At 37.3% G+C, this 27,885-nt stretch overlaps 1 protein-coding gene across 1 annotated transcript in view; it reads right to left on the minus strand.

Annotated features, from left to right (window-relative positions):
• The window catches only part of GABRB1 (gamma-aminobutyric acid type A receptor subunit beta1), a 399,050-nt gene that overhangs the window by 241,721 nt on the left and 129,444 nt on the right, over positions 1-27,885 (minus strand). Inside the window, exon 4 of the mRNA XM_082728493.1 lies at positions 16,825-17,045. Within this exon, the coding sequence (XP_082584619.1) occupies positions 16,825-17,045 (221 nt within the window). The remainder of the gene's footprint in view (positions 1-16,824; positions 17,046-27,885) is intronic.

A 27,885-nucleotide genomic window follows, 5' to 3' on the forward strand; every position in this document is an offset into this window, starting at 1 on the left:
ATCAGGCTAATAAAATCAGACAAATGGGACTGATATATTCCTTGAAAATTTCCCATGTTGATCTTCTTTCAAAAGCAACATAGAGTAAGGAGCACTTGGGGGGCTTGGTCAGTTAAGTGTCGGCCTTCGGCTCAGGTCATGATCTCAGGGTCCTGGGATGGAGCCCTGACTGAGCTCCCTGCTCGGTAGGGAGTCTGCTTCTCCCTCTGCCCACCCACCCACTCCCAGCTCTTGTTCTCTCCCTCAAAACTCAAGCAACTAGAGCAGCATCTCATCTGCGGCTCTAAAGAGAGATAAAAAGATCTAAGAGTGTTAAACTTCAGAGGTTCTTTACAGATTTACTGTCTGCATACAGACAGAGTTCCCTGTCCTTTACCATACCAGCTGTGTTTCTCTGGACTGTCAATGTTATTCTTAAGATGTATAATCCAGAAATGAGAAAAAACAGTCCAATCAAGACCTGATATTGGGATAAACACTGTGTTTCTATTAGAATAGTGGTGGGGCACCTGGGTGGCTCAGTTGGTTAAGCTGCTGCCTTAGGCTCAGGTTATGATCCCAGAGTCCTGGGATGAAGACCCACATCAGGCTCCCTGCTCAGCAGAGAGCCTTCTTCTCCCTCTTCCTCTGCCTGCTGCTATGCCTACTTGTGGTCTCTCTCTCTCTCTAACAAGTAAATAAAATCTTAAAAAAAAAAAAAAAAAAAAGAATAGTGGTTAAGCATTTAGGCCAGGAAATCAGATTGCTTGATTTCAACTTCTGGCTCATTCACTTTCCAGCTATATGATCTTAAATAAGTTTTTTTTTTTTGTTATTGTTTTTGTTTTTTAACTTCTTGATGCCTCAGTTTTCTCATTTTAAATGGGAGAAAATGGGAACACCCATCTTAAGAATTCATTGTGAATTCATTGTGATGATTAAATGCTACCACCACGTTATTCTACTATTTGAGTTTGTACCCATAACTCCCGCTTTTTCTCCTATTACAATAAATGAACTGCTCATGCCCTTATCTAAGGGCCAAGACTCCACTATGGCAGGAGGTCTTATGCCTTCATGACTAATTGGACTGTACAAAAGCCATAGTCAGGGAGATATAGTTAAAAGCAAGATTGAGGTTTAAAAGGAATAAGCAAAATGGTAAGTGCATCATTTGCTTGGTATGTGCTAACTGTAGTATGCATGGGTGGTATGCATTGTGGGAAAAGAAGTACCCATTGCGGGAGAAGAAGTATGAAAAGCAGACTCTATTCTCAAAAGATGTTACAGTATTTGGGGAGATGAGAGTAACATAGTAAACAATAGTTTATTGGGGAAGACATTTCATAATTAAGTGCTATCTTTGAAAGTGTTTTCAAGTTCTGTATTACTATGGGAAGGGAAACCTATGAGGTTTCAGGTAGCTATAGAAGATTTTGGGAAAGATGTTTTCTCTAAATTGGGTCTTGGAAGGTGAGCAATACACTGGTAAAAGAAAGGAAAAGGCTTTTCATTGATTAGTTAAAGAAAAGGGGAACTACTGACAGAGGCTAGGAAATGAGAATAGTCTAGTAATTAAGGAAAGTAAAACGAAACCCACACTTGCGGTGTAAGACTTCACGGTTGGACAAAATCTTAAATGAGGCTGTGTAACAAGGGTAGATCTAATTGTGAAGTGTCATGAATCTCTGTAGAAAAGTTTTGGCTTGATGTGGTAGGTAATTGGGAATCAGTAGGTTCCTCAATAAGAGAATGGCATGATGAAACAAATCTGCTGATGGGCTACAAGGTAGAATAGAAAGAGAAGAGATGTAAAAGAACTGGTAAAAACCCCAAAGTTAAGAAAGCCTGAATTTGGTCTTTAGAATGAGCATCCTATTGGCCTAAAGCCTTCCTGAGCAAATGTAATGAATATAATATTAAAAATAACTTTTATAATTTTGAATTTTATGATTTGTTTTATCTGCAAGTAGCTTGCAGATGTAATGTTATATTTGGAGGCGTTTAATCAATAATTGTTATTTTGATCCCACAGTTTTCAATTTGGAAGCCGTTAAGCTTTGCTTCTCATGTCTCAGATATTTTCACAAAACGTTGATGCGCTGGCAGGTCCTGGGACCTGAGACTGTCTTGTTAGAGTATAAAATATTCTTGGAAGAGATGAAGTTCTTTTTTCCTGGTATTGTCCAGTCTAATAGAGAAGATAGAGAAATTCAAACTGCACATATAGGATCACAGCACCGTAAGCAGCACTCATGAATCTTTGGGATTTCACTTCAGTTATTGAAGTTTAATGACCCAGATTTTCAAAGCAATCGGTTATTTGGATTCTAGAGCAATACATTTCTCCATCTTCAGTAATCCTTTGATGTTTAGGAAGAACAGAGAATTGTGCTTTAAGCAACTTTCTTCCAAAAACAGAGTAGGAATGTGAGGGTTTAATAAAAATAAATAAAAACTGTATTTACATTATTGATTGTTATTGTTATTGAAGCGTCTACCACTGCTTCCCAATTAGAAGGAAATGGATCAGGAAGCTTTATGGGCTCCAGGTCTTTCTGGTTTCATTAAAGGTTGTCTTTGCCCCCCATAGCTCTATCCCTGTCTTTATTAAAAAGAAGAAAACAAGGTTTAGGAAAGATAAATCTACAATTTTCCTAAAAGATATAGAAAAGCAAGGATCAATTCATTGGACAAAGAGCTACTTTTTTTTTTTTTTTTTTAGTTGTAAGTGTGTGTTTGTAAGTTTTGCAAGTGTGTACCTGTGCTCATACATCCTACTGTGCTAGGAAGACATGCCAAAAAATCAAGATAGAAGTCCAGGGAATATAATTTTTTTAAAAAGCTTGGCAAATGAGTCTGATAAATAGCTCCATTCTCTAGCAAGAATCACTAAATCAGGCTAATATTGAAGATTAAATATTCTAAGAAAAAAAAAGAATGTAGTTTTCCAAAGTGAAGCTTGAATTAATAAATGAAAGTCAAATGATAAGAGAATCAAAATTATGTTTGCCATAGGAAGAAAAGAAAAAAGAGAATAGAAACTCCAGTAGCAGGTTAAAAACACATAAGAAAATAAGTATATGATAATGGCAGTATTTCAAATCAGTGTAGGCACGGAGAACCTGGTAATGTCATGGCAGAACAACTGGACGACAATACAGGAAATGATATATTGGACCTATTCCTTATGCCATATGCCAGGACAACTTCTTTTTTTTTTCCTTTTCTTTTTTTTTTTTTTAAATTTTCAGCGTAATAGTATTCATTGTTTTTGCACCACACCCAGTGCTCTATTGCAATCCGTGTGCTCTCCAATACCCACCACCTGGTTCCCCCAACCTCCCACCCCCTGCCCCTTCAAAACCCTTAGATTGTTTTTCAGAGTCCATAGCCTCTCATGGCTCACCTCACCTTCCAATTTCCCTCAACTCCCTTCTCCTCTCCATCTCCCCTTGTCCTCCATGCTATTTGTTAGGCTCCACAAATAAGTGAAACCATATGATAATTGACTCTCTCTGCTTGACTTATTTAATATAACTTTTATGCCCTGGAAAGAACAAAGCATACTCTACTTGGACTAACAGTACTCACTACTTCCAAACAGAAGGGGAAAGTGGGCTATGCAGGAAAACATTTTTTCTCCAAAATGTGTTTTGTGGTTTGACACTCCAAAGGATGAGGCATTAATTCTAGTAAATATTGCATTATTGTTCCATTACTTCCTTTAGACGTAATTGAGCAATATTAGGTTTACTGCAAATAGGTTCTATTAACACCACTGAGATTACTTATGGCTGGAGCTGGAGGGGATTATGTTAAGTGAAGTAAGTCAAGCAGAGAAAGACAATTATCATATGGTTTTACTCATATGTCGAACATAAGCAACAGCACAGAGGAACACAAGGGAAAGGAGGGAAATCCAGACAGAGAAATCAGAGAGGGAGATGAGCCATGAGAGACTGTGGACCCAGAGAAACAATCTGGGGGTTTCAGAGGGGAAGGGGCCAAGGGGAGGGGGTAACAGGGTGATGGGTATTGAGGAGACACGTGGTATTGAGGAGGCACCTTGCTGTGATGAATACTTAACTAATGAATCATTGAACACTACATAAAAAGCTAATTATGTACCATGCAGTGGCCAACTAAACATAACAAAAGTAAATAAATAAATGTATATGTGTTTAATAAAAAAATAAATTAGTATTCTTCTAACCTTAAACAAAATGTTTTCTATTGCAGTTTAATAGCATATGGTTGCTTCCAGAAATTCTCCATGACATTTCTGTTCTGGTCTAGAATAGACTACTGCTTCCATAATGGCATGGAATGCTGCATAATCCATAAACATCATGTTACATTGGTCGCCCCACATCTGGGAAGTTATATTATTATACTTAAAAGTAAAAACTGAGGGTTTTGGAGGGGAGGGGGGTGGGGGGTTGGGTGAGCCTGGTGGTGGGTATTAAGGAGGGCACGTATTACATGGAGCACTGGGTGTGGTGCATAAACAATGACTCTTGGAACACGGGAAGAAATGAAATAAAATTTAAATATCCAAATAAATAAAAATATCCAAATATATAAAAAGTGACATATCAGGCTGAGTATTACCTGTGATAGACAAACCAAAGTGGAATTTTAGGTTTGTGAAACATACTCTGGCTTCCCTTTGGTATTCAAAATGAGAAGGTGAATTGCAGTAGAGACAGCTGGTGGCTTCTGGGGAGGTCATTTCATAATCTGAGACACAGACACTGAAAGGGAGGCTAGCTTTCACTTGGTGTCTGAAAAGATTAGTAGAGAAAATTTAGGGCTTTATTTCGATGATGATCATTATTATGTCTACAGCATGTGTTTGTTATCTACATGTACATATGCCACAAGTTTTAAACAAGGAAGTCAGTGCTCGTCAGGCCTTTACTAGGTATCAGAGAATGTTGTTAAGTCCTTTACTGTATTAATTTACTTAACCTTAGTAATACCCCACAAGATAAGCAATAGTGTTATCTCAATTCTATCAATGAGGAAAGACCATTGTAAGTAGAATGTGGCTAAGCATTGTTGTATTTTAATAAAATTCCTAGCTTAGATGCTTTTAACATTTTTTAAAAGAATAATTTTAACATTTTTTAAAAGAATAATTTTTCACATACAGAAGTAATGAAAGTTTCCTTTAAAAATATATATGCATATTGGGGCACCTGGGTGGCTCAGTGGGTTATGCCCCTGCCTTCGGCTCAGGTTGTGGTCTCACGGTCCTAGGATTGAGGCCCATATCTGGCTCTCTGCTCAGTGGGGAGCCCACTTCCCCCTCTCTCTCTACCTGCCTCTCTGCCTGCTTGTGATTTCGCTCTCTGTCAAATAAATAAATAAAATCTTTAAAACAAAAAAAATATATATGCATACTTACATAAGCAAAAAAGGAGTCAAAAGGCAAAAAGTCATTTTGGATGATATGCCATTGTGGCAAAAATCATGGAAGTGGTACTAAAACACTAAAGCTGGAAATGATGGTTTAATGGAATCAACTGAGGGTCATGGAGATTACTTTTAAAATGTCACCAATGGTTGTCACAACCTAATACATCTTCTTGGAAATGGTGTTGTTTGCCATATTATGATTAGTATCTAAAAAAATAAGACACAACTTTAAAATATTTGGTTTGCCTTTCTTTTATTGTTTCTTCTTCTTTTTTTTTTTTTTAAAGATTTTATTTATTTATTTGACAGATCACAAGTAGGCAGAGAAGCAGGCAGACAGAGAGGGGGAAGCAGGCTCCCCACTGAGCAGAGAGCCCGATGCAGGGCTCGATCCCAGGACCCTGAGATCATGACCTGAGCCAAAGGCGGAGGCTTAACCCACAGAGCCACCCAGGCGCCCCTGTTTCTTCTTCTTTCTTTCCTTCCTTCCTTTCTCCCTCCCTCCCTTTCTCTTTCCTCCCTCTCTCCATCCCCCATTCTCTCTCGGCCTCCCTGCCTTTTTGCCTTTCCTCCTGCCTGCCTTCCACCCTTCCATCTTTCTTTCTCCTTCTTACATGTTTTTCTCTCATTCTTTTCTCCTTTCCTGAGAGTCCAGATTTGGTATTATTCCATGAGAGACTCAATCAAGGTTAAGAAGGTTGAGATGAGGTTCTTTTTTTTTTTTTGATAATTTAGGGTCACTGTTTTTACTTAATCTTCTACATTAATTTAATTAAGATTTTATCATAATGACACATCTACAGATCACATGGCCACACAATAGTTATAGTAATTGCATAATTATTTAAATTGGTCTTTTAGAACTTGAATTAGTCACAACACTGTATTTATCAAAAAGGAGACCCTTGGGGTGCCTAGATGGCTCAGTCAGTTAAGCGTCTGCCTTTAGATCGGGTCATCATCCTAGGGGCCTGGGATCGAGCTCCCTGTTCAGCAGGGAGCTTGCTTCTCCCTCTCCTCCCACTCCTGTTCTCTCTCACTATCTGTCTCTTTCTCTCTTTCTCTCTCTCGAAAAAAAAAAAAAAAAAAAGAGACTCTTGGAGCACCTAGGCGGGTGGCTCAGTCGGTTAAGTGGCTGCCTTTGGCTCAGGTCATGATCTCAGGGTCTTGTGATCGAGGCCCACATCAAGTTCTCTGCTGAGTGAGGAGTATCCCTCTCCCTCCGCCCCTTTGCCTCCTTATGCTCTCTCTCAAATAAGTAAATAAAATCTTAAAAAAAGGAGATCCTAACAAATAATCATAAAAGTTGTTCCTATTTAGATAGATGATTAAAGAACATGAAAAATAAAAATAAAAACTTTGAAAAGCAAAAATAGTAGCTCTTTCACTGGCGAACAATTCAAATAGCTTTCTCTGTATGCCACTGACAAAACTCTAAAATGTAAGTCAACTACAGTGTGACGGGAATAGCAATATTATGCTGTTTGGTGGGAATTATAAAGAGCGTCTCCAGGCATTCCTCCTAATAGAGTGAGCTACCTATTCCTTATGCATGGCCTGTTGTTTCTCTCTTCCATTCGAAGTAAGAAGTTTCTTTCTCTTAACAGGAAACATTTGTCGATACCAGCCAGCCTTCCTCTGTGAACGCTGCATCAGCCCATGTATTTATTCTCCACAATCAACACAACAATATCTTTGCCCAGCATATCTCACAGGGAGCCCTGTGTGATCTGCCCAGGACTCCTGTAGGTAATCATAACCCCTCTCTACACAGACAGTCTGTAGGAGAGAGAAGTCATTTTTTCAGGGTGTGCAATCAATGTAGAGAGCTAATATGAAACATTTAGGACCCCAAACTGCTTTATAAATCAATAGTGTTTTCTTTTTTCTTTCTGGATCAGTATTATTAAAATAATTGCCTTTACTTTTTACTTTGCTTTAGCATGAAGACCAAGGCAAGACAAGAGGATCCTTCAAGGAATAGTGGGAAACTCTGTTTCTCTTTTATATTCAATAAATGTAGTCATTGATTTAATTCTCATGCACAACGCATGGTCAGGCACTGTCAAGAACATCAAAAAATCAATGCAGAGTCAGGCTAGGTAAGCAAATGTGGTAGGGGAGTTCTCAAAATCCCTCTCAGACCACAGGTTTCTGGTTAACATTAAGTTTATTTCTGAAACCTAAATTTAGAAGCTTCTCTTTGGAATCTGGAGTCATTTGCATGTGTTAGAAAACCTGACAAAGTCATGTACATTTTATAAAGCTCACACACTTGGCAGAGCTATACCCATGTATGTTATGGACCTTCTCCAATTATTTTCATTTCTATAATGGTGAGCAATGAAAGCATCAGACATAGGTGACTGTCTTCCCAGCAACATCTGCAGGGAAAGGCAAGCTTAAACAGCACAGAGAAAGGCTTCTCTGTGCAGGGGTTAAGAGTACAGGCTGAAATGAGGAAAGTTGGATTAAAATCTGCTTTCAGCATTATGTAAGGTGGTTACCAAAATCACCTCCCAAGATAAAGAATAGTAGGTATACTCTACCACCTTCCAGCCAAGGTGGTGATTACGTGTGCATGTCCGTTATCTTAGAAGGAAAATCTTAAAGCAAATTAAAACGCTACAGGGGAAGAAAATGGAAGAAAGTCAGGACCACAGCAGAAGTAAGATTTCTTTTGTTTCATTGTTTGACTTTAGAACTATGTAAATGTTTTATATAATTATGAAATAGAATTAAATCAAATTTTAAGAATCCAAACCAAAAGCAAAATGTATTTCTTTAAATGGTGGCTTAGCCATATAGTAAGGCACTGAAGTTTAAAATGTAACTTTAAAAACAGTAATTCTACTCTGTGTCCCTAACAGGATACACCCTCAAGGCAAGAATACTGGGAAGAAATCTTAACTTGTTTTTGGTAATCTCATCATTAGTAACAATAAAGTTGGTATTTTTATTAAAAAAACATATGTACACATATATATTATATATATATATATATATATATATAAACAGGATAAACTAAAATAATTACGTTAATACATTAGGAATCAATATTTTTAAAGAGGATGAAAGAAACAAACATAAAATCAAAGAGGTTGAATAAAAGCCCTATAATTTTAAATTTGAATCAGAAATATCAATACAAACTTGTGATCTGTTTCTTCTACTTCTGGAATAGACAATGTGCAAGCTGATGGATCAAAAGACAAAGGAGCTATCAATGATTACTGATGTCATGTTCAAACACCTCAGGAACCAACTTATTGGGGCTGCCAGTGGCCAAAGATAAGACAACATGAGGATGGAAATGGAATAGGCATACCTGTTTCAACCTGTGACTTCATAAGGATACACACACAAGAAAACATCAAAATGCCAAACTTCAGTGGTGTTTGGGAGATTCTAGGGAAACAACCAGCTATTTTGAAAACTGCCAAATAAAGGGAAACGATCAAGCATTTATGCTGCCTTCATTGCAACAACTTAATCTCAGGATTACCCAATTGGTGAGGAAAAGTTCTTGCTTAGAGAATAATCTAGCTAATAATTAAAGAAGGAATGATAAAATATCACCATTTTGCAATTTCTAAATCAGTTTTGGCCAAGACTATCAGTGGCTGCTAAAATTGCCATGGCCTGAGTTGTGTCCCCCGAAATTCATCTGTTGAAATCCTAACACCCAATGCCTGAGTGTGACCTTGGTTGGAGGTAGGATCTTTATGGAGGTAATCAATTTAAAGTGAGATCATTAGGGTGGGCCCTAATCCAACATCACCAGTGTCCTTTAAGAAAAAGACACAGAGGTACACACAGAGAGAAGGTGATATGAGGCGACGCAGGGAGAAACCAGCCATGCTAAGGAGAGAGACCTAGAACCAATCCTTCCTTCATAGCCCCCGGAGGAACCAACCTTGTTGGCTCCAGATCTGGGAGACTACATATTCCTGTTGGCACCCATTCTGTGGTGCTTTGCTATAGCAGTCTCAGCAAACTAATAGAATTACATAAAAATGAACAGGATTATTATAATGGATAGATCAAGCTGTCAATGCCTAAATCTCCTCATCAATCTTCACATCACAGAGAGAGTCAGGCATTTTGTGTCTCATGCTAGAAGTGGACAAGATGACTTATGAAGCAGTATTGTCAAAGCCCAGCAAAACAACTAGTCTCAATCTGATCAAGCCTTAGGTAGAAGGCAGAGGAAAACATTTGCAACAAGAGGATGTAATCACAAAAAACCCCCACATGTTTTCTTAAAATAATTTATAAGGAGGGAAATAAAGGAACAGTGAACATTTAGAGTAAAAAGAGATTTTAGACATTTTATTAGTCAAATGAAATGTGTGTACTTGTTTGATCTTGACAATAAATTATGAGCAAGAAAAGTTATGTTAGGTTCTCTAAGTGTTGGTACATAGCATAATAATGGTACATAGTTCATAGTGTTGTGGTAAAGATCAAGTATGACAATAGAAGTAGAGCACTCAGCATAGTATAATCTCAACTACTTATATAGTTGGCTTAGCCCATTTATATACCCAGATATTAGTATAGCAATCATGCATGGTATAGTTTCAATTATTTATATACTTTGGTATTGGCTAAATTTCTTGATACAACTGCTATCAATATTAAATGCTGTGATAGGTATTACTTAATTTTTATGTGCTTATAATATGTCCACACAAGCCTAAATGACACTCAACATACTTACAAGGTCCAATCTGAGCCAGTATTGGGCCAAATTGATTTTCACTATTCATTATACTTCCCATTCTCACATGGATCCTCAAAACCACCTGGTCCCAAGCTCACCTTTGGTAGAAGATGCAGGAAAGAAGCATTGTGAGTTTTGGGAAGAAAAGCCAAGGAAAGGGTTAGGAGGGAAACACAAAAGGAAAGGCAGTCTTTAGGAAGGTTAAGTACTCCACTAAATATGATCCCAGAATTCAGTCATCCCATGCCTGCCATTTTCAGGAAAGACAAACACTGTCTTTCAGCCTCCACAGGGTCGGGCCTTAGAAAGAATCAGTGTTTTCAGCCAGCTGGATCATGTTTGGACAAGAGGCAGAACACATCTGGTCATTAATAGTGATAATTGCTCTTTGGTTAAGAGCCATCATTTAGATATAGGAAATGTTGCAGCTGACAGCGATTGTGAGTCAGGTGACTGCATCCTACAAATTTCCATTTCAATTTTTCAAACATTTATTTTGTTTGAGAGAGGGGATCAAAGGTTAAGGAAATAAAGTTCACATCTTCCGCAGATAGATTGGTATCAATCTGGTTGGTATCACAGGAAAATAATCCTAAGACACAGAAAGATATAACATCAAAAGAGTATTACAAATTCATGGGCTTAGGTGGGATTAAAGCAAAGTAAGGCATCAAATCAAGGGAGTTTTTATCTGGTTAAAATGATTGTGAAAGTCCTCATAGAGAAAGTGGAATTTCAAAGAGGCTTTTAAGAAAAAGGAGTAAGATTATGCTGAGTGAAATAAGTCAGAAAGAGTCAATTATCATATGGTTTCACTTATTTGTGGAGCATAAGAAATAACATGGAGGACATAGGGAGATGGAGAGGAGAAGGGAGTTGAGGGAAATTGGAAGGGGAGATGAATCATGAGAGACTATGGACTCTGAAAAACAATCTAAGGGTTTTGAAGGGGCAGGGGATGGGAGGTTAGGGGAGCCAGGTGGTGGGTATTAAGGAGGGCACATATTGCATAGAGCACTGGGTGTGGTGCAAAAACAATGAATTCTGTTACAATGAAAAGAAATAAAAAAGAAAGAAAGAAAGAAAAAGGAGTAAGATGGGAGATAGTGGTAGAGTGAGGGGAAGAGGTTTGGGGATAGAGAAGGGAGAACATTTCACAGGGCTCTAAGTTCTTCAGATAAAATACAGGATGCCCAGTTAAATTTGAATTTCAGATACATAGCAAATAGTTTTTTAGTATAAATATGATATTTGGGCCATATATTTGGGTCATACTTGAGTTTGAAACACCCTGAATGTGTTTAGAGAAACAAGTAAGTTGTTTTATAAAGATTTAGTCTTTGTAGAGAAAGGAAATGTCTAATGATGTGGGAAGGTTGTTTTGGACACATACAGAAGGTTTTAGATTACAGACAGAAGAATAAAAAGGTGATTTTATGGGTCTGAGGAGAAATTTTATTTCCTGTAGAAGTGATATGATCTAACATGCACCATAGGAGAATAAGATGGCAGTGATGAGAACAGGAAAAATTGAGATACAAAATGGGCCAGGAAGTGACAGATAGTGAGGATGTTAATTTAGACAATGGGAATGATTTGTAAATGGACATCACTGAGATACAGCAGAGCAGAAACGATAAATTGGATCTCGGAACAAAAAGAGATGTGGAGTCAAAACTACCTACAAGTGTATTCCTATTGACTTGGCAGATGACGATTTTTGTTCTCAGCTATATAAGGAGGAGAACCCGATTTTAGGGCGAAAAACCCAAAAAACCAGATACTACAAAATAGGGGTCATGTCAGGAGGATCTGGCCAGGTGGGCATCCAGATACAGATGCTCAGGAAGCAATTACAAATATTTTTCTGAACTCAATAATTTGGAATTTTAGATATATAAGCTGTCACATCAGTGAGTTGGTCAAACTTCAAGGAACCCCTCTAATTCACCATTAGAGGCAAGAGAGGAACCAGTGAAGGAAGGGGAAAAGGACTAGAAGAACAGCAATAACGAAAAAACTACACCAAGTCTTGGAAATCCAGAAGTCAAGGTCAGTCACCACTCTTAAATCATTCAGAGAACTCAAGAGTATAGATTGAGAAGCAACAACAGTGGTGCTGGTAATTTTGGAGAGCATTGTTTCAGGAAAGTAGCATGAGTGAAGCCACGGTTTTGGAGACTAAGGAGTAAATAAATGGTGAGGGAGTAGAGGAAACCAAAGATGTGAGATGTGAGAGGACTGGTGTTTGAGGACAAAACCAAGGGGAAGGAGCCAGTGTGGTCGACGACTGATCTGCTAAAAGAAGGGAGCAAAGTCTGAAAAGAGTATGCAGCAATGAAGTTAAATGCCTATGTGGAGAGACTGGCCTTCAAAAGAGGAGGAAATCATCCTCAGAGTTATATGGGAGGAAAGACAGAAGATTAAGGATTTGATGCATGACTCTGTAGAATTTGGTTGTTTAGTCTCCACTTTTAAGTTAGAAAAGAAATGCCATTATGTGTTTTGAAAGGAGCATGGTGGAGCAGTCATGGGACATGGACGTAAGTTTTGGTCTCCTGCCACCTCTTAGACATCTTTTAGTTAGATCTTGAGCAAAATGGAGGAGGAAGTAATAGTGACTGCGGTGTTGCTCCGTGGTATAATGCATTTTGTCACAGCAGAAGTAACCTGGGAGCAAAAAGCTTAAGGAATGGAGTCTCTTCCAAGTGCTGAGTGCCTGTTGCACAGAACCCTGGCTCCTGCAAAAGCACTAGTCTCCCATCAGACAGCACTTCATTATTTTAAAGTGTTAACACAACTGTGTGGTATTCCTTGTGTGTCAAGTCTGATTTGATGTCGTTGACAAAAATAGAAAACCAGCAATTCTATTCCTGTGGCTTCATAGGCATTGTTTGAGCATCTCAAAATGAGTTTGAATATATAGAAACATTTTTATTTAGTTTAATGATACGGTCTTGTGATTATGGACTACCCTGTTAAAGGGGCTTTCAGGTACATTCAGAAAACCCCATTGATCCCATCAATGCTAAAAACAACCCATTAGTGTATGGTCTCATTTCATAATGACTATCAGCTGGACTTACAGAAAGAGATAAGGCAAGAATTTCTTTCTTCTCATTATCCAACTCTAAAATAAGCATAGCTATGAATATGCCAATGCATTTGTTATATGATAAGGCTTTTCTAGTACATGTGCTTAGGAAGTGATATATGACAGTTATTCTTGAAAAGGCAATTACAAAGAAAAAATGCAGATTGTCATTTCTGAGACTAGGAAGTGTTGTATCAGAAGAATTAAAATAAACTTGCCTGACTATATAGGACCATAGAAGCAAGGGAAGTTAGTTTTGGAAGGGAAATTGGGGATAATTTTATGCAATCTCTTCCCTTTAAGACTGAGGAATCTGATGCCTAGAGGAGGAAATAGCTTACGGAGGAGCACAATCTAGTTCAGCTACAAGTCTTCTAATCCATAGTCACTGTCACAATGACAAATTTCTATCAGGCTTCTGAGGAATTATTTCCAGGTACATAATAGTGAACATATGGCATAGACTGGGCACTCAATGAATGTTTTCTTAATTATTTACTTTGAGAGAGGGAGAGAGCAAAGAAGAGAAAGAGAGAGAGAGAGAGAGAGCACTGGGTGAGAAGGGGGAAGGGCACAGGGGGATGGAGAGAGTGGGGAAAGAGTTTCAAGCAGACTATCCACTTAGCATGGAGCCCGATATAGGGCTTGATCTCAAGACCCTGTGATCTGAGCTTAAACCAAGACTTGGATGCTTAACTGACTGGGCTACCACCGAGATGCCCCGAAATATATATATATATATATTTTTTAATTGGACGACTATATCTCTGTTGTGGTTACTGATGCCCCAGGGAATTAGAGAATCATCCTCCATGTGCAGTTTTTCCAGCACCTGATAAGGCTATTATATAAGGCACAATGGCTTTAGAAAAATATAATTTAAATTTACCATGTAGTAACATAATCATTACTTCATTAGAATGTACCAGGGATTATTAATCCATTACTGCAGATGAAAGAACTAAGACTCAGTAAATTTGTATAACTTGTTCAAGGTCAAACAATCAGATATTGGAGTTTAAGCCTATTTTTGGTCCTTTGATTCCAGGTGTTATGATTTCTTTGCTGTATCTTATATTTTCTCCAGGATGTTTATAACCTCCAGGAAAAGAAAAACAAACCTGTGAGGGAAGAGGTAGGAAAGAAGACAAGGGAAGAGAAATGCCAGAAATGGTGTGAAGCTCTTATAGAGAATGCTGCTGTCAAAAAGAGGTCAGAGTTCACATAATAAAGGAAGGATTTGTGTTTTCCTTTGGGAGATCCATTTGGGGGCTCCAAGCCTATGTTGGCTCCAAAGAGAAGAAAGCAATGTTGTGCAACTTGAAAGGAGGTGTTGACTTCTAAATGTGTTTGAAAGGCAGTGGGGTAGGAAAAGCACACATATGGGAATCAAGGTACCTGGATTTTAGTCCCAATTCTGCCATTACTTTCTTGTGCCCTTAGAAAAGGCCCTTCCTATTTTGTGGCTCAGTGTTATCAGTTTATAATGAAGTGTGTTCAACTTCATGGTCCTCAAATATTTTTCTTCCTTTCCATCAATTCCCATTGGTGGAGGCTACCAATAATTTGAGAAATGCCTGAAATGACACTGTAAACTGAGAATGCAACCCACTTTCTTGCCTGTATAAAATGTGGTTCCTTTTTCTTTCAAACAAAAACAACTTTTTGTACATTCTTTATTAATCACATAAAGTGATTATACATGTAACTGATTAGCTTTCTAAGTTGGGTTATGGAACTTTTCTCCCAGAATATTTTAGAAGAGTAATTTGTCCCTTTATTCCTTGGTTATATCCAATAAAAGTTTCATAGATGACAAAAAATTACAAATGATTTCCAGTGTATGCATCATCGTTAATGATCACTGCTGATCTTGAATTAGTAGATTTTGTCAGTAATTATCAATACACTCATGGGAATTTTTTGTTTATTTTACCATATTTTACTAAGAAACTTTTAGGTCAGAGATTTTAAATTAGAATTGAAAGCTCTTGGGGTACTGAAAAAGTGGAGAAATTACAAATATTATTCTGCAACCAATGCTGTTTTATTATGCAAATGAACTCCAAATCTAGCAACTAAATAATCAACCACTGGGTTAAGTTCAGAAGTTTTAGTGCAGAACTTAGTGCAGAAAAAAAGTGCAGTTGTTTTCACTTGCATATTGTTTTTGGATATTCATGAATGAACAGAAATTGTAGCATTTTATCCCTTACCTAGAGTGTTAGCTTGGTGTGGAAGGCATGCAAAGAATATTAGAGGGCTTATGAAAACTCTAAAATAATGGGAAAATGAGTTTGTGAATATAGCTCTCTTCAGCTTCTCAAAGGGATTATGAATGGTGACAATACAGGTTAAAGAACCACTACTCTACATATCCTCCAATAACATGCCACAGTTCAGGTATTTCTTTGGCAAAATGGGAAGCTGATTTGGATTATAGCTCTAAAATTTTTAATAAACCTTTAACAAAATGAGGGTTAATAATAGACCACAAGTATATGATACCTCTTCTATACTTGAGTCCTAAAAATAAACAAAATAAAATCCACTATAGTGCAAAACATTTTGATATAAATTAAAGACAACCTAAATAAATGAAGGTATATCATATTCATGTATTAAAATTTTAAGATATTCATTCTCCCCAAGTTGATCTATAGAGTCAAGGCAATCTCAATTACAATTTCAGCAGACTTTTTGGGTAGAAATCAACAGAGTTGATTCTAAATGCTATAGGAAGAAGCACAAGTCCTAGAATATCCATAGCAATATTAAACAATAAGTACAAAGTTGAAGGATTTCCACGACTTTATGATTTACCATATAGTTATTCCATATAGTTATTATAATTAAAATACTGTGATACTGTTTGCAGATAGACACATAGAACAATGGAACAGAGTAGAGCTTAGAACCAGACTCCCACTTATCCAGGCAAAAGTACCAAAACAATCTGGTGAGAAAAAAAGAATCTCTTCAGTAAATTATACAACTGGATATTCATATGGGAAAAATTGAACCTCAACCCTTGCCTTACATGAAACACAAACAATATGGCTCATATACTTAAATACAAACATTAAGAGAGGGATTTAAGGGAATGAAAACACTATGAATCTTCTCAAAGTCACCACAAAATATTTTTCTACTTCTTAAAGATATTGTTTCCTAATTCTCTTTCATAATTAAGTAGCTATACCCAATACTTAGAATATATTTCAGTTCAACCTGGGTGGCTCTGAAATAATCAAGCAATCAGCTAGAAAAAGATTGAACTTCTACAATAAGTTGGGTATAAAATCTGGCAAATATACATTTTCTTATTACTCTGTTTATTATTGGAAGTTCAGGGCAAATAGTTCACTTACCTTTGATGAACAAAGTTGCCTAGATTTAGCTCCATTGATTTTCTTTCTCCAAAAGAGATTTTCTGGTCTTTCATAAAATTTTGTTACAGAAATTAAAGTGTCTATATATTCTCCTACTTGCTTCTCTTCCCACTGCCCATTCCCAAAAGTAAAACAATAATAGTAATAATAAAACATAACAACAAGAACAACAATGATAATAGTGAACCATGCAACACAAAGTCACTTACCGGAGTCCGTAGAGAACTGTTCCATCAGGATGCAGTCGGATCATTCGATTTTTCACGGTAACCCCATGCACAAATGATTTCTTGTCATTCAGAAAATAGGTGTCTGGCACCCAGAGTTGGTCAGCTACCCTGTTGTCTAACGTGAGGTTTAGCGGGATTCCAGAATAAGAAAGTCTTTTGTCTTTCCAAGACTGCTGGAAATACATGGTGAGTGTATAATCCTGTGAAACAAATGAAACAAAAAACCAAAAATTTAAATTATCATCATCAAAGGCCTTTTGTCATGAAAGTGATAGTCTGTGATACTATATATTCTCAGAGATCCACTGTCCTGCTATCCCTGAAGTTACATGTGAATACACAGAAATTTGCACCTCCAAATATAGGCAACCAATAGGTTAGAAGTAATGGAGTAATAATTGAAGGCAAGCACGAGTGTTCACTCCAATGTAGTGTAAATCCATTGAACTGAATTTTAAGGTTTGAAGTTAAGGTAATGATCATGGGGTAGGTCATAAAGGAAAGTTGTACTGAAAGAACCATGTCCACAAAAATCTACCTCTGGATATTACATTTATGGTACTTTTTTGGAGGGGAATGTTTGCTCAATAATAACTAAAAATTGATGTGCTTAACAGGAGAGGGTGTTTTCCAAATTGCAAATGTCTTTCGAATGAATACTGCTGTTTGCCTTATAAATGTCATCAATTACCATTATCTGGATCTTTCTAGCAAGTTACAACTTGTCTCCTGCTACTAAAAAGTAGTTTATAAAGCACGTTTGGATGGAGATATTTATTTGGCTTGAGCACTGAAATCAGTGGTGTAACTGCTCAATTATTTCTCTTATCCCATTCCTGCTTTGTTTTAAGAACTGGTTTGAGTTCAGAACTGGGTTTGTACTTGACTTGGTTTCCTCACCTCCTATAAAAGGTAACACTTAGGACATGCCGTCTGTATTTTTCTTTTTCCCACCCACATTTCCCCTGGCAGTAAGAGACAGGAATATTTGGGCTCAATAAATAGATTAAGCTACTAGAGAGGAACCATAATAATTATCTTAAGAGTTTTAGTTGTCTGTTTTTTTTTTTTTAAAGATTTTATTTATTTATTTGACAGACAGAGATTACAAGTAGGCAGAGAGGCAGGCAGAGAGAGAGAGAGGGAAGCAGGCTCCCTGCTGAGCAGAGAGCCCGATGCGGGACTCGATCCCAGGACCCTGAGATCATGACCTGAGCTGAAGGCAGTGGCTTAAACCACGGAGCCACCCAGGCGCCCCTAGTTGTCGTTGTCTGTTTTTTTTTTTTGTTTGTTTGTTTGTTTTTTTAAGATTTTATTTATTTGTCAGAGAGAGAGAGGGAGAGAGCGAGCACAGGCAGACGGAATGGCAGCAGAGGCAGAGGGAGAAGCAGGCTCCCTGCTGAGCAAGGAGCCCGATGTGGGACTCGATCCCAGGACGCTGGGATCATGACCTGAGCCGAAGGCAGCTGCTTAACCAACTGAGCCACCCAGGCGTCCCTAGTTGTCTGTTTTTAAAGAGTTCTATTAATTCAAAGTGTAATTGTACATTAAAAAATGATACCAGTAAAATTATAGACTTTAAGATGTGAGTCCCAATGTAATAAAAACAGAAATAATCACTTCTTCTTTTCAAGGATATTTATCTGTCAGCGGTGACTGTGAATGCTTTAGCAGCAGTTAAGAAAACACTGGATAACTCCTGCACATCGTCTGTGTACTACCATTGTTGCATAGAACACTAATCACATCATGGCTTACATCTGGACAAACCATACTTTATTTAGAACATTATATGGATCTATATGCATTTGTGAAAACTCCAAAATATAAGACAATATTCATTCTGGATAATGAGTTCCAGTGTCCTTTAACCATTACAGTGGAGAACACTTACACTGTTTACGCAGAAGGCATTGTGCAATAATTCAAAGCCATCCTTTCTTGTTCATGAGCTCTTCACTATCAATTACACACACCTAAAAGGTCTAAAAGCTCCTTCCACGTTACCTACATTTAACCAAAAAGAAAACGCACAGGATTCTATACAATTCCCTTGTCCCCTGCAACTATTCTCATTTGCATCGTCTTCAATTTCTTAACATCTTTTCGGAAGAAAAATGAACTCTGGGCAGAACTCAGAGGCAGACTCTGGGCCTTTGATTTCAAATACATGGATTCTAAGATCTACCACATGTAGAGCTATGTAATCATGAGCAACTTAATCCCCTCTATCTCAGATGCCTCATTTTAAAAATAAAAATAATATCATTTACTGGCTTATTATGAACATTACTTGGGAAAATTATGGTGAAGCCTCTTTAGAAACTGTAACATGCTAAACAAATATATTATCCTCAAAACTATTGTTACTTAAGGATTAATATCATACTTCCAAATTACTTTGAGTGTGCACATTTATTTTCATAAGCATTTCTACTTTAAAAGAGATGGTTATGAAAAAAAGACCTTGTAGGCAGAAGGACCCCAATGACCATGAAAATAAATTATCTGTGATCCATTGCAAGTCTTGGTGTCCAATTCTTATTTGTAATTCAACCCAAGTGGGAAAATTAATAACTAGTCAAAGACAAGTTAATGTAGTAATGTAATTTGCCATTGTGATGAGCACACTCAACAACAGAATACATTGTTTCAGTATTCGTGCCCAATAGTCATTAGCTTCCAGATCTTCACGAGTGGGACAAAACTCAAAAGAGTTTTAACGTGTGATGGAGAAAAACCTATTCCTATAAAGTCAAAGGGTTATAATGGCGAAACAATACTCTTAATACTATAATGAAAACACGAGTTGTGGTAAGTAAACAATGGAGAGTCAAAAGGAGAAAAGAGCATAAACATGAGTAATCTCTGCATAGGTTTAAGTAAGTGTGTGTGTCTCCATGGATGTGTGTGTGTGTGCGTAGACCTTCTCCCTTCTCTGGAAACTGTTTTGTTTCCTGCAGGGTGAGAACTATACACATGCAGTGAGATCTTTGCTCTACACAACTCCCACTCTGTTTTCACTAAGTATCGACTAAAAATCACATCACGGTTCTAAACTAAAGTAGTAATTTACCCTATTTGCAAGAAGAAGTAATTCCGTGAAAAAGCATTTCGGCTTGTGTGTTACATGTGGCACAAGTACTCTTCAGAACTTTTCTTATGTATTTCTAGCATTGTTATCCTAATCTATGACCTCATTCCATGATAAATGGAAATCTAGACATATAAGATTGATAACCTTAATGAAAACTTTTTGAAGATAATGATAATAATGATGATAATGATGAACATTATGGAAACACTTAAAATACAGCCATATCTCCTTTTGTACTACTTGTATTGTAGTGCACGCATAAAAATAACCTCTTTCTCCTGGAGAATGCTCTGTCCTCTGTGGTTTTCATAGCTATTCATATCTATTATCACATTTTGTTCTCACAACCTAGTGAGCCGGGCAAATTCTGAGAGAATTTATTATTTACATATTTGAGAAACTATTTACTGTCTTTTAAATAAATTATTCAACTGCATCTTAATAGAAATATTAACAGTGACATCTGGCTGTAATAAAATCTATGACTCGTTTTGGTGTATTACATTTTTAGATGGAAAAGAAAGCCTTAAAAATGCTGTATTTTGTTCTCTCATACAACAGATTTTCTATTAATTTTTCATTAGTCCAAAGTGCAAGCATTCAAGGAAGGATGGGAAATTTTTCAGAAAGATATTAAAGGTAGAGATACTGTGAACAAGAACGCTAAAATGATTTTTATTCCAGATGTACTTACAATTGTTCAACCAGCTTTCTCAAGTATGTAAGCTACTCTGTGAGAGGAAGAACGACATATTTAGAAACTATGGACCATAGGGAATTCTCTGACACTGACACAAATTAATGAGATTAACGGGTGTGAGTTGGTTCATGAAATTGGTCAAGCTAATTCAGGCATGAGAGACTTTGATTCATTGAGGAAAAGCAAGAGAGAGGATACCAAATCAGAAGTGCTCAATTATACTAAAAAAAAATGTATTTTTAAAAATTTATTTGACAGACAGAGATCAAAAGTAGGCAGAGAGGCAGGCAGAGAGAGAGGAGGAAGCTAGGCTCCCTGCTGAGCAGAGAGCCCGATGCGGGGCTTGATTCCAGGACCCTGGGATCATGACCTGAGCCGAAGGCAGAGGCTTTAACCCACTGAGCCACCCAGGCGCCCCTAAAAGACGTATTTTTTTAAAATCTAAAAATGTTAGGGGAATAAGAAAATATTTATTACAAATAAAAATAACTTTTTTGGAGAATAACGGTTAAATCACTGGTTTTAAACCCTGGGCAATTTTGCCCGCAGAGGACATTTACCAATGTCTAGAGACAGTTTTGATTGTCACAACTGGGAGTAATGGTGTGGGCTACTGGCATCTGTGGGTAGAGGTCAGGGTTGCTCCCAATGTAATGCATGACACAGCACAGCTCCCACAACAAAGAATCACTTGGCTCAAAATGTCAATAGTGCCAAAGCCAAGAAACCCTGTCTTAGATGAAAATACTTTTCTTTTCAGTATTAGTAAAATACTTCAAAATCCTTTACCACGAAAAATATGTATATTAACATGTCTACCTGAGGTGTTAACATATTCTGCAAAACTTTTGTCCTAGGGAATTCTGGCATTAGATGGTTTATAATTTGCCACTTTATCATAAGAAATCATTTGATAAAAATCCATGATCTAGCACTAGAATAGGGAGAAAGAGCTATGTGTTTTACTGAGGTATTCATCTTACCAGAATGAGCTCTGAGACTTTATAGTGGAAAAATGAGTCTTTTATAAGCTCCATCCATGATCAACACACATCTTAGGCTAACTTGTCAGGGAGGAGATAAAATATTGCTTTAACACCTAATAATATTGCAGCCACTCAGAACAATCATATCCCTTCTTTTCAAAGTATTCTTAAAAGGGGAATGTGTGTGTGTGTGTGTGTGTGTGTGTGTCTGTATTAAAGAATCTGTGTTCCTACACAAATTTTTATTTTATCTTTCATAAATTTGAATAAATATTATAAAGCATTCCAACCACAGATCCTGTTCCCTGTCAAATATTCATGCTGGTTTAGTTTTCTCCAAGAGCCGTGCATCCTTGCCTGCCAGGCCCGGGTCTCTTCTGTGAGGGAAACTGCCCTGCTGACAACCCCTGCTGACTGAACAAGGCCACATTCTATACCTCATGATCCTGCCCTCCTCCCACCTTGGGAACAGAGAGGAGCCACCTGATTTAAAAGCAGCTGATTCACAGGCAGGAAATAAACCTGTGCCTGGTTCAAAAAGATGAGTTGACCCAATCAGAGCCCTGTCCCAGAAATTAGCTCTTGCATAAAGAGTCTGAGACAGGAGCTGTAAAGACTAAATGTAGAAGTTATGACCTAGAACTACGATACACCGCTATTAGGTGGTTGTGAGAGAGGGGGGACTATGAATAAAAAAGAGGAAGCCAGCCTGCACAGAAAGAAAGAAAACAGAGAAAGATGCAAAAAATCACCAGCAGACGAAGAGTCTGACATTGTTAGAGAATGAATGACTGAGTTCAGGAAGGCCTTTACTTATTTCTAGTTCTCATGAGGTGTGGACATGTGGACATGTTTGATACTTCTACTTCCTAGGAGCTCTCTTCGTGTCATTACAATAAATCCCACTTTATGCTGAGTTATTTTCATTTTTATGTTCGCTGACTAGAAAAAGCCATAATAATGATGCTGATCAACTTCCATATCAGAAGCTCATTAAGAACAAATTGCACATATTAAGGAAACCCAACAAAACCTCAATCATCTGGCCCATCTTTCTGATTGTGAAGAAGGGAGCTATTATGAGAAACCTGAAACCCAGAGATGTTAAATATCTGAAAAACAGAAGGGAGACACATTTGGCTTTGTTTATGAACCAGAAGAGCAAAGAGAAGGGAAAGGTATTTTACGTCTATCAAGACAATTCCCTATCCAACTCAATGACAATTATGAAGAAAAGTCACCTGGAGTCAGTGTGTAAGCTGGCAATAAATAATATAGCTCATAAGGTTAGGAAGAAAAACCCAACACATCTTGCATCTCATGCAAAGTTTAGTGGAAAATGGCCTGATAAATAAACCAATTTAAGTTGTAATTGAAATGAACCACACAACATCTGTTTCTAATGCAACCTCCTGTTTAAATGAATGTTTTGGTATCAGTGTCACTGTTAAGTACATTCTGCAATGGAAATTCATCATTGTATCTCCAGATTTGTTGTTGATTTCTAATTTTTATCTTGTTAACATCATCTATTCTTATGTTAACTATTAATTCAAGTTTGTGGTGCTTACTCCTTAGCTTTGTTTTGCTACAATAGCTTTAAAATACATGCCTTCTTAATCTCAGGAAACAAACGGAGTGCTGCTGGAGGGGAGGAGGGGGAGATACGGTATCTAGGTGATGGAAATTGGGGAGGGTGTATGTTGTAAAGAGCACTGGCTATTCTATAAGACTGATGAATCATAGACCTGTACCCCTGAAACAAATAATACATTACATGTTAATTAGTTGAATTTAAATAAAACAAATACACAAATAAAATACATGCATTCTCATTGTTTCCAAAGTCCATGTTCTCATTCATTATTTTTTTTTTTTGCCAACTGCACCCTCATGCTATGCCTCAGAGAACATAGTCTTCTTTACCTTTGTCTCATCCTAAATAGCCCCATTTGGTTTATCCATCTGTGTAGTCAGACTTTTTATTAGTCTTGTGCTCTGTTCTGAACAACTCTGGAATTGATCAACCTTGTGGGAGAACAGAAACAGTGAGAGGGATGGGCCTATACCAAAACAGAGGCACCTCAGAAGATCACACAGACATACTGTGACACATGAACACGTAAGTACATGGATGTGACAACTGGAGAAAGCGCTTGGGTTCTGATACAATGAACTGCATGACATCACCACTGTTTGGGATAGACTGTACAAATGTAAGAATTTCAGCATTTGTAATCTCATACCTACTGTAGAAGCTATAAAGATTTATTGTCTTTAAAAATATAAAAGCATTTTTTGAAAACTTGTGGGGACGCCCAGGTAGCTCAGATTTTAAGCATCTGCCCTTGGCTCAGGTCATGATCCCAGGGTCCTGGGATCGAGCCCCACATTGGGGTCCCTGCTCAGTGCAGAGCCTATTTCTTCCTCTTCCTCTGCCATTCCCTCCATTTGTGCTCTCTGGTTCTGTCTATCTCTCTGTCAAATAAATAAATAAATAAATAAAATCTTGAAAAAATGCAAAAACATTTTTCTCTATACAAAAACATCCAATTTCTTTTCTTTCTTTCTTTCTTTTTTTTTTTTTTTAAGATTTTTATTTATTTATTTGACAGAGAGAGAGATCACAAGGAGGCAGAGAGGCACTCAGAGAGAGAGTAAGGGAAACAGGCTCCCCGCTGAGCAGAGAGCCCGATGCGGGGCTTGATTCCAGGACCCTGAGATCATGACTTGAGCTGAAAGCAGAGGCTTTAACCCACTGAGCCACCCAGGGGCCCAAACATCCAATTTCTTAAAATGGATATGATAAAATTAATGTTTCATACAGTGATAGTTTAAATGTCTTATGTTCTAAAATCTGAATAATCAGAAGCTCAAATAATTAGAGTTGTTTCTCTAGTAAGATATATTGAAATGTTGGGCCTGAAGTGGGAACAATTTTCTAGAAACTTCTGGGTTAAAAAGATCTTAGTTTATTAGAATGACTGATCCATGGCGTCAACATCGCATGACTGTTTACTATATTTAAAGAATTGTATTATGCCAGTTGCTGAAGAGAAAAAGTGGAATGATACATTTTTCTTGTCTGCCTCAAGGAACTCACATGTCAGTGGCTGAACTCAGCACTGCCTCGTCCCAAGCCACCCTGTTGTCCTTTGCAGTCGTCACAGTTCACCCATCACCTGTATCAAGCACCAAATTCCCTCCACTTCAAAAACACCGAGAACTCGGAATAGTTCCACTTGTTTTCATTGGCAGCTGCCTACTCAAGGAGACAAGCTTATTGAGTAGGAGGATATCAGTTTAACAAGCTCTGGCATTAACCTAGGGAATAGAGAGCTAAGTCAGAGTTGACTTAAACAGCATTGAAAAGGGAGGTGGAGAAGAGGAAAAACCTATGAAGCAGTGAAGTTAGAGCATCAGGGAGGACCCCTGGGTTTCTGACGGAAGTGAGTAGATAGATAACATTAAGAATGGAGGATCTGGGGCTGAGGACGACTAATGTATTTGGGCTGGTTTGTGTCGTGGGTGTTGGTGGCATTTACACATAGAGGTGCCAAGTATGCAGTTATGGGCCAGGATATAGGAAGACAGGGCTCAGAGAGAAACAAAGCTGTGTGAGTCACGAGTGATAGATGAAGTTGTGGGAATGAACTGGTTCGCCATGGAGACAGTGTAAGGTGAGAAGACAGAACCCCTAGGAAATTTAATTCTGCAATTAGTCACTCACTCCTTTGAGCCCCTACAACTCTGCTTCCACTTTGATTGGAGTACTTGCAATCATTTCCCAGTCCCACAGATTTTGAGCTCCCCAAGGGCAAAGGATTTTTATTTTACTTTACTTTTAATTTTTAGGTCCCTGCATAGTATGCAGTGGATAGCTGTACTCCAATACGTTAGCTGAATGTGAATTAAGTAGAGCTGTATGTTTGTGGCACTGGGTGTAAGTACTAAGTACATTATTGCAAAATCATCTTATTACATTCTGATTTTCTGAAAAACTTATTATCCTTAGGTAATATATGTGGGGACTTTCAGTTAACTAAAATAATTACAAATCCAGAGTTTTTCTCTAACTAACCAAGACTAATGGGTTTATAATTCCCACTAACATAAGTAACTGATCAATTTCTGGGAAATGAGAAAAGCATATGGAGTTTAAAGCAAATTTCCTCTTTAAGAATAAATTAACAGTGACTATCTTCAAAATACTAATAAACATTTTGAAATAGGTCAAATGAAATTTCATTGACAGTTACAGTAATAACTTGGCAGTTTTGGAAGTATACGGCTATTTATGCCAAAGCTTTAAAAATGGACTGTATTCAGTGCAGCTTTTGATCTCATTTACAAATCAGTCAACATTCAAAGTTACCAGTAAAATGTAAGATTGGCAATTAATTCATCAGGAGGATAATTCATAAACATTACTGACATTTAAAACTCACTTAACTAAAAAAAAAAAAACAAAAAACAAAAAACAAAAAAAAACAACTCACTTAACTAATACATATGTATGGCACAATAGGGTTTTTCAAAGTTCCTTAGTTCCAGAAATTCCTAGAAAATTAGTATTTCCATTTTCTTTTAATATTTAAGTAAGAGCAGAAATAAAATCAGATGCATGAAAGATCTAGTGGAACATTCAGAATGTGGCAGTTTTGGCTGGCCATCCTGAGTTGAACTATGAATATATGATCAGAATGGTAACCATTAGGTGGTATGCATGACAATTCTAGAAAACTAAGGTATGGCATGATCTAAGTTGGGAAAAAATATGAGAATCAGAAAACCAAGATTCTATTAAAACACATGCTACTTAGAAGAAATGGAAAAAACTTTGTGATCATTTTCTAGCCCAGGAAGCCAGTCTTCTCTTGTGAACTATGATCTTGTAATGTGAACAGAGCTTAAAAGAAAGGAGTCAGTAATAAGATTCTATTATGTTTTGTTGGAGGAGAATGAGATCTCAGAAACTCTTAAAATTAATAGGGTGGAAAGAAGAAATTTTTATAGGATACAGTGATATCTTTCTCAAGAGCCAAGTATTTCTAATATCTCTTAGAGCTGTCACTTACCCTTCCAGGAAGGAATCCTTTGGAAATCTCAGGAGCTTTATTTTCAGACTAAATAACAGGAAGATGGATTTCCATCAAATTATCCATCAAACTATCATCCTAGAGAGCCTATGGGTCATAGTCTTTTGGGAGTCCCTGGGGAACTCAAAAAAGACAATGGGTAGCCAAATTCTATTTATATTATATTTATCATGTTTGCTCTCTTACTCTATCCTCTCTTTTCTCTACCATCTTGCTTTGTTTAGTTCTAATTTGATAGTGATTGTTCAAAGACAATCACTATCAACATTTGGTGGCTGCCTTTTCTATCTGTTTTAAAAATAAAAGATCATTTTACATATACTACCTTTTTGTCATGAAAATTAGTACCTTTTCTCCACAGCTATTTCTTTATTAATTTGTTGTCCATTTGTTTATTGTTTAAGTCATTTTCCTCCATCCTACTTTGTTTCACTAACCAATTGGCAGCTTGGTGGGTAAACTTTTATATGTTTGTTCATACTTATACAATTATCTAGAAGCATATATACATACAGATGTGACTTTTGTTCTTTAAAAATAGCATTATAGGGGCCCCTGGGTGGCTCAGTGGGTTAAAGCCTCTGCCTTCGACTCAGGTCATGATCTCAGGGTCCTGGGATCAAGCCCCTCATCGGGCTCTCTGCTCAGCAGGGAGCCTGCTTCCTCCTCTCTCTGCCTGCCTCTCTGCCTACTTGAGATCTTTGTCTGTCAAATAAATAAATAAATACAATCTTAAAAAAAAAAAAACCTCTTTTTGATAGATGATTATATCACAAGTACTGGTATTTCAGACTCTTTTGCCTTACATGCTTTAGAGCTTAATATGACAACTTGCTAAAGTAAATAAAAATAAAACTATAGACTAATGATGTACTATATGTTGGCTAACTGAACATAATAAAAAATAAAATAAAACTTCAGCCTTCTTCTTTCGTACTACAATTTTCTAAATATTGAACTAAATTCAAATTTATAAAAAGTATTAACTAAGTCAGGCCTTAAACTCAAGTTTATAGAACCAAAAAGCTACATCCATTTCCATACTGGCCATCTCCAGTGGCTCAAACTCATTGAGCATCTGTTCAAACTTCTGTTGGTCTTTGACTGGATCTGGCTAAAAAGTGACTTGGCAGACGCTGCTGCAGAGAAGGACCTCGG

The sequence above is a fragment of the Mustela nivalis genome (genome assembly GCF_964662115.1).
Source record: "Mustela nivalis genome assembly, chromosome: 4".
NCBI lineage: Eukaryota > Metazoa > Chordata > Mammalia > Carnivora > Mustelidae > Mustela > Mustela nivalis.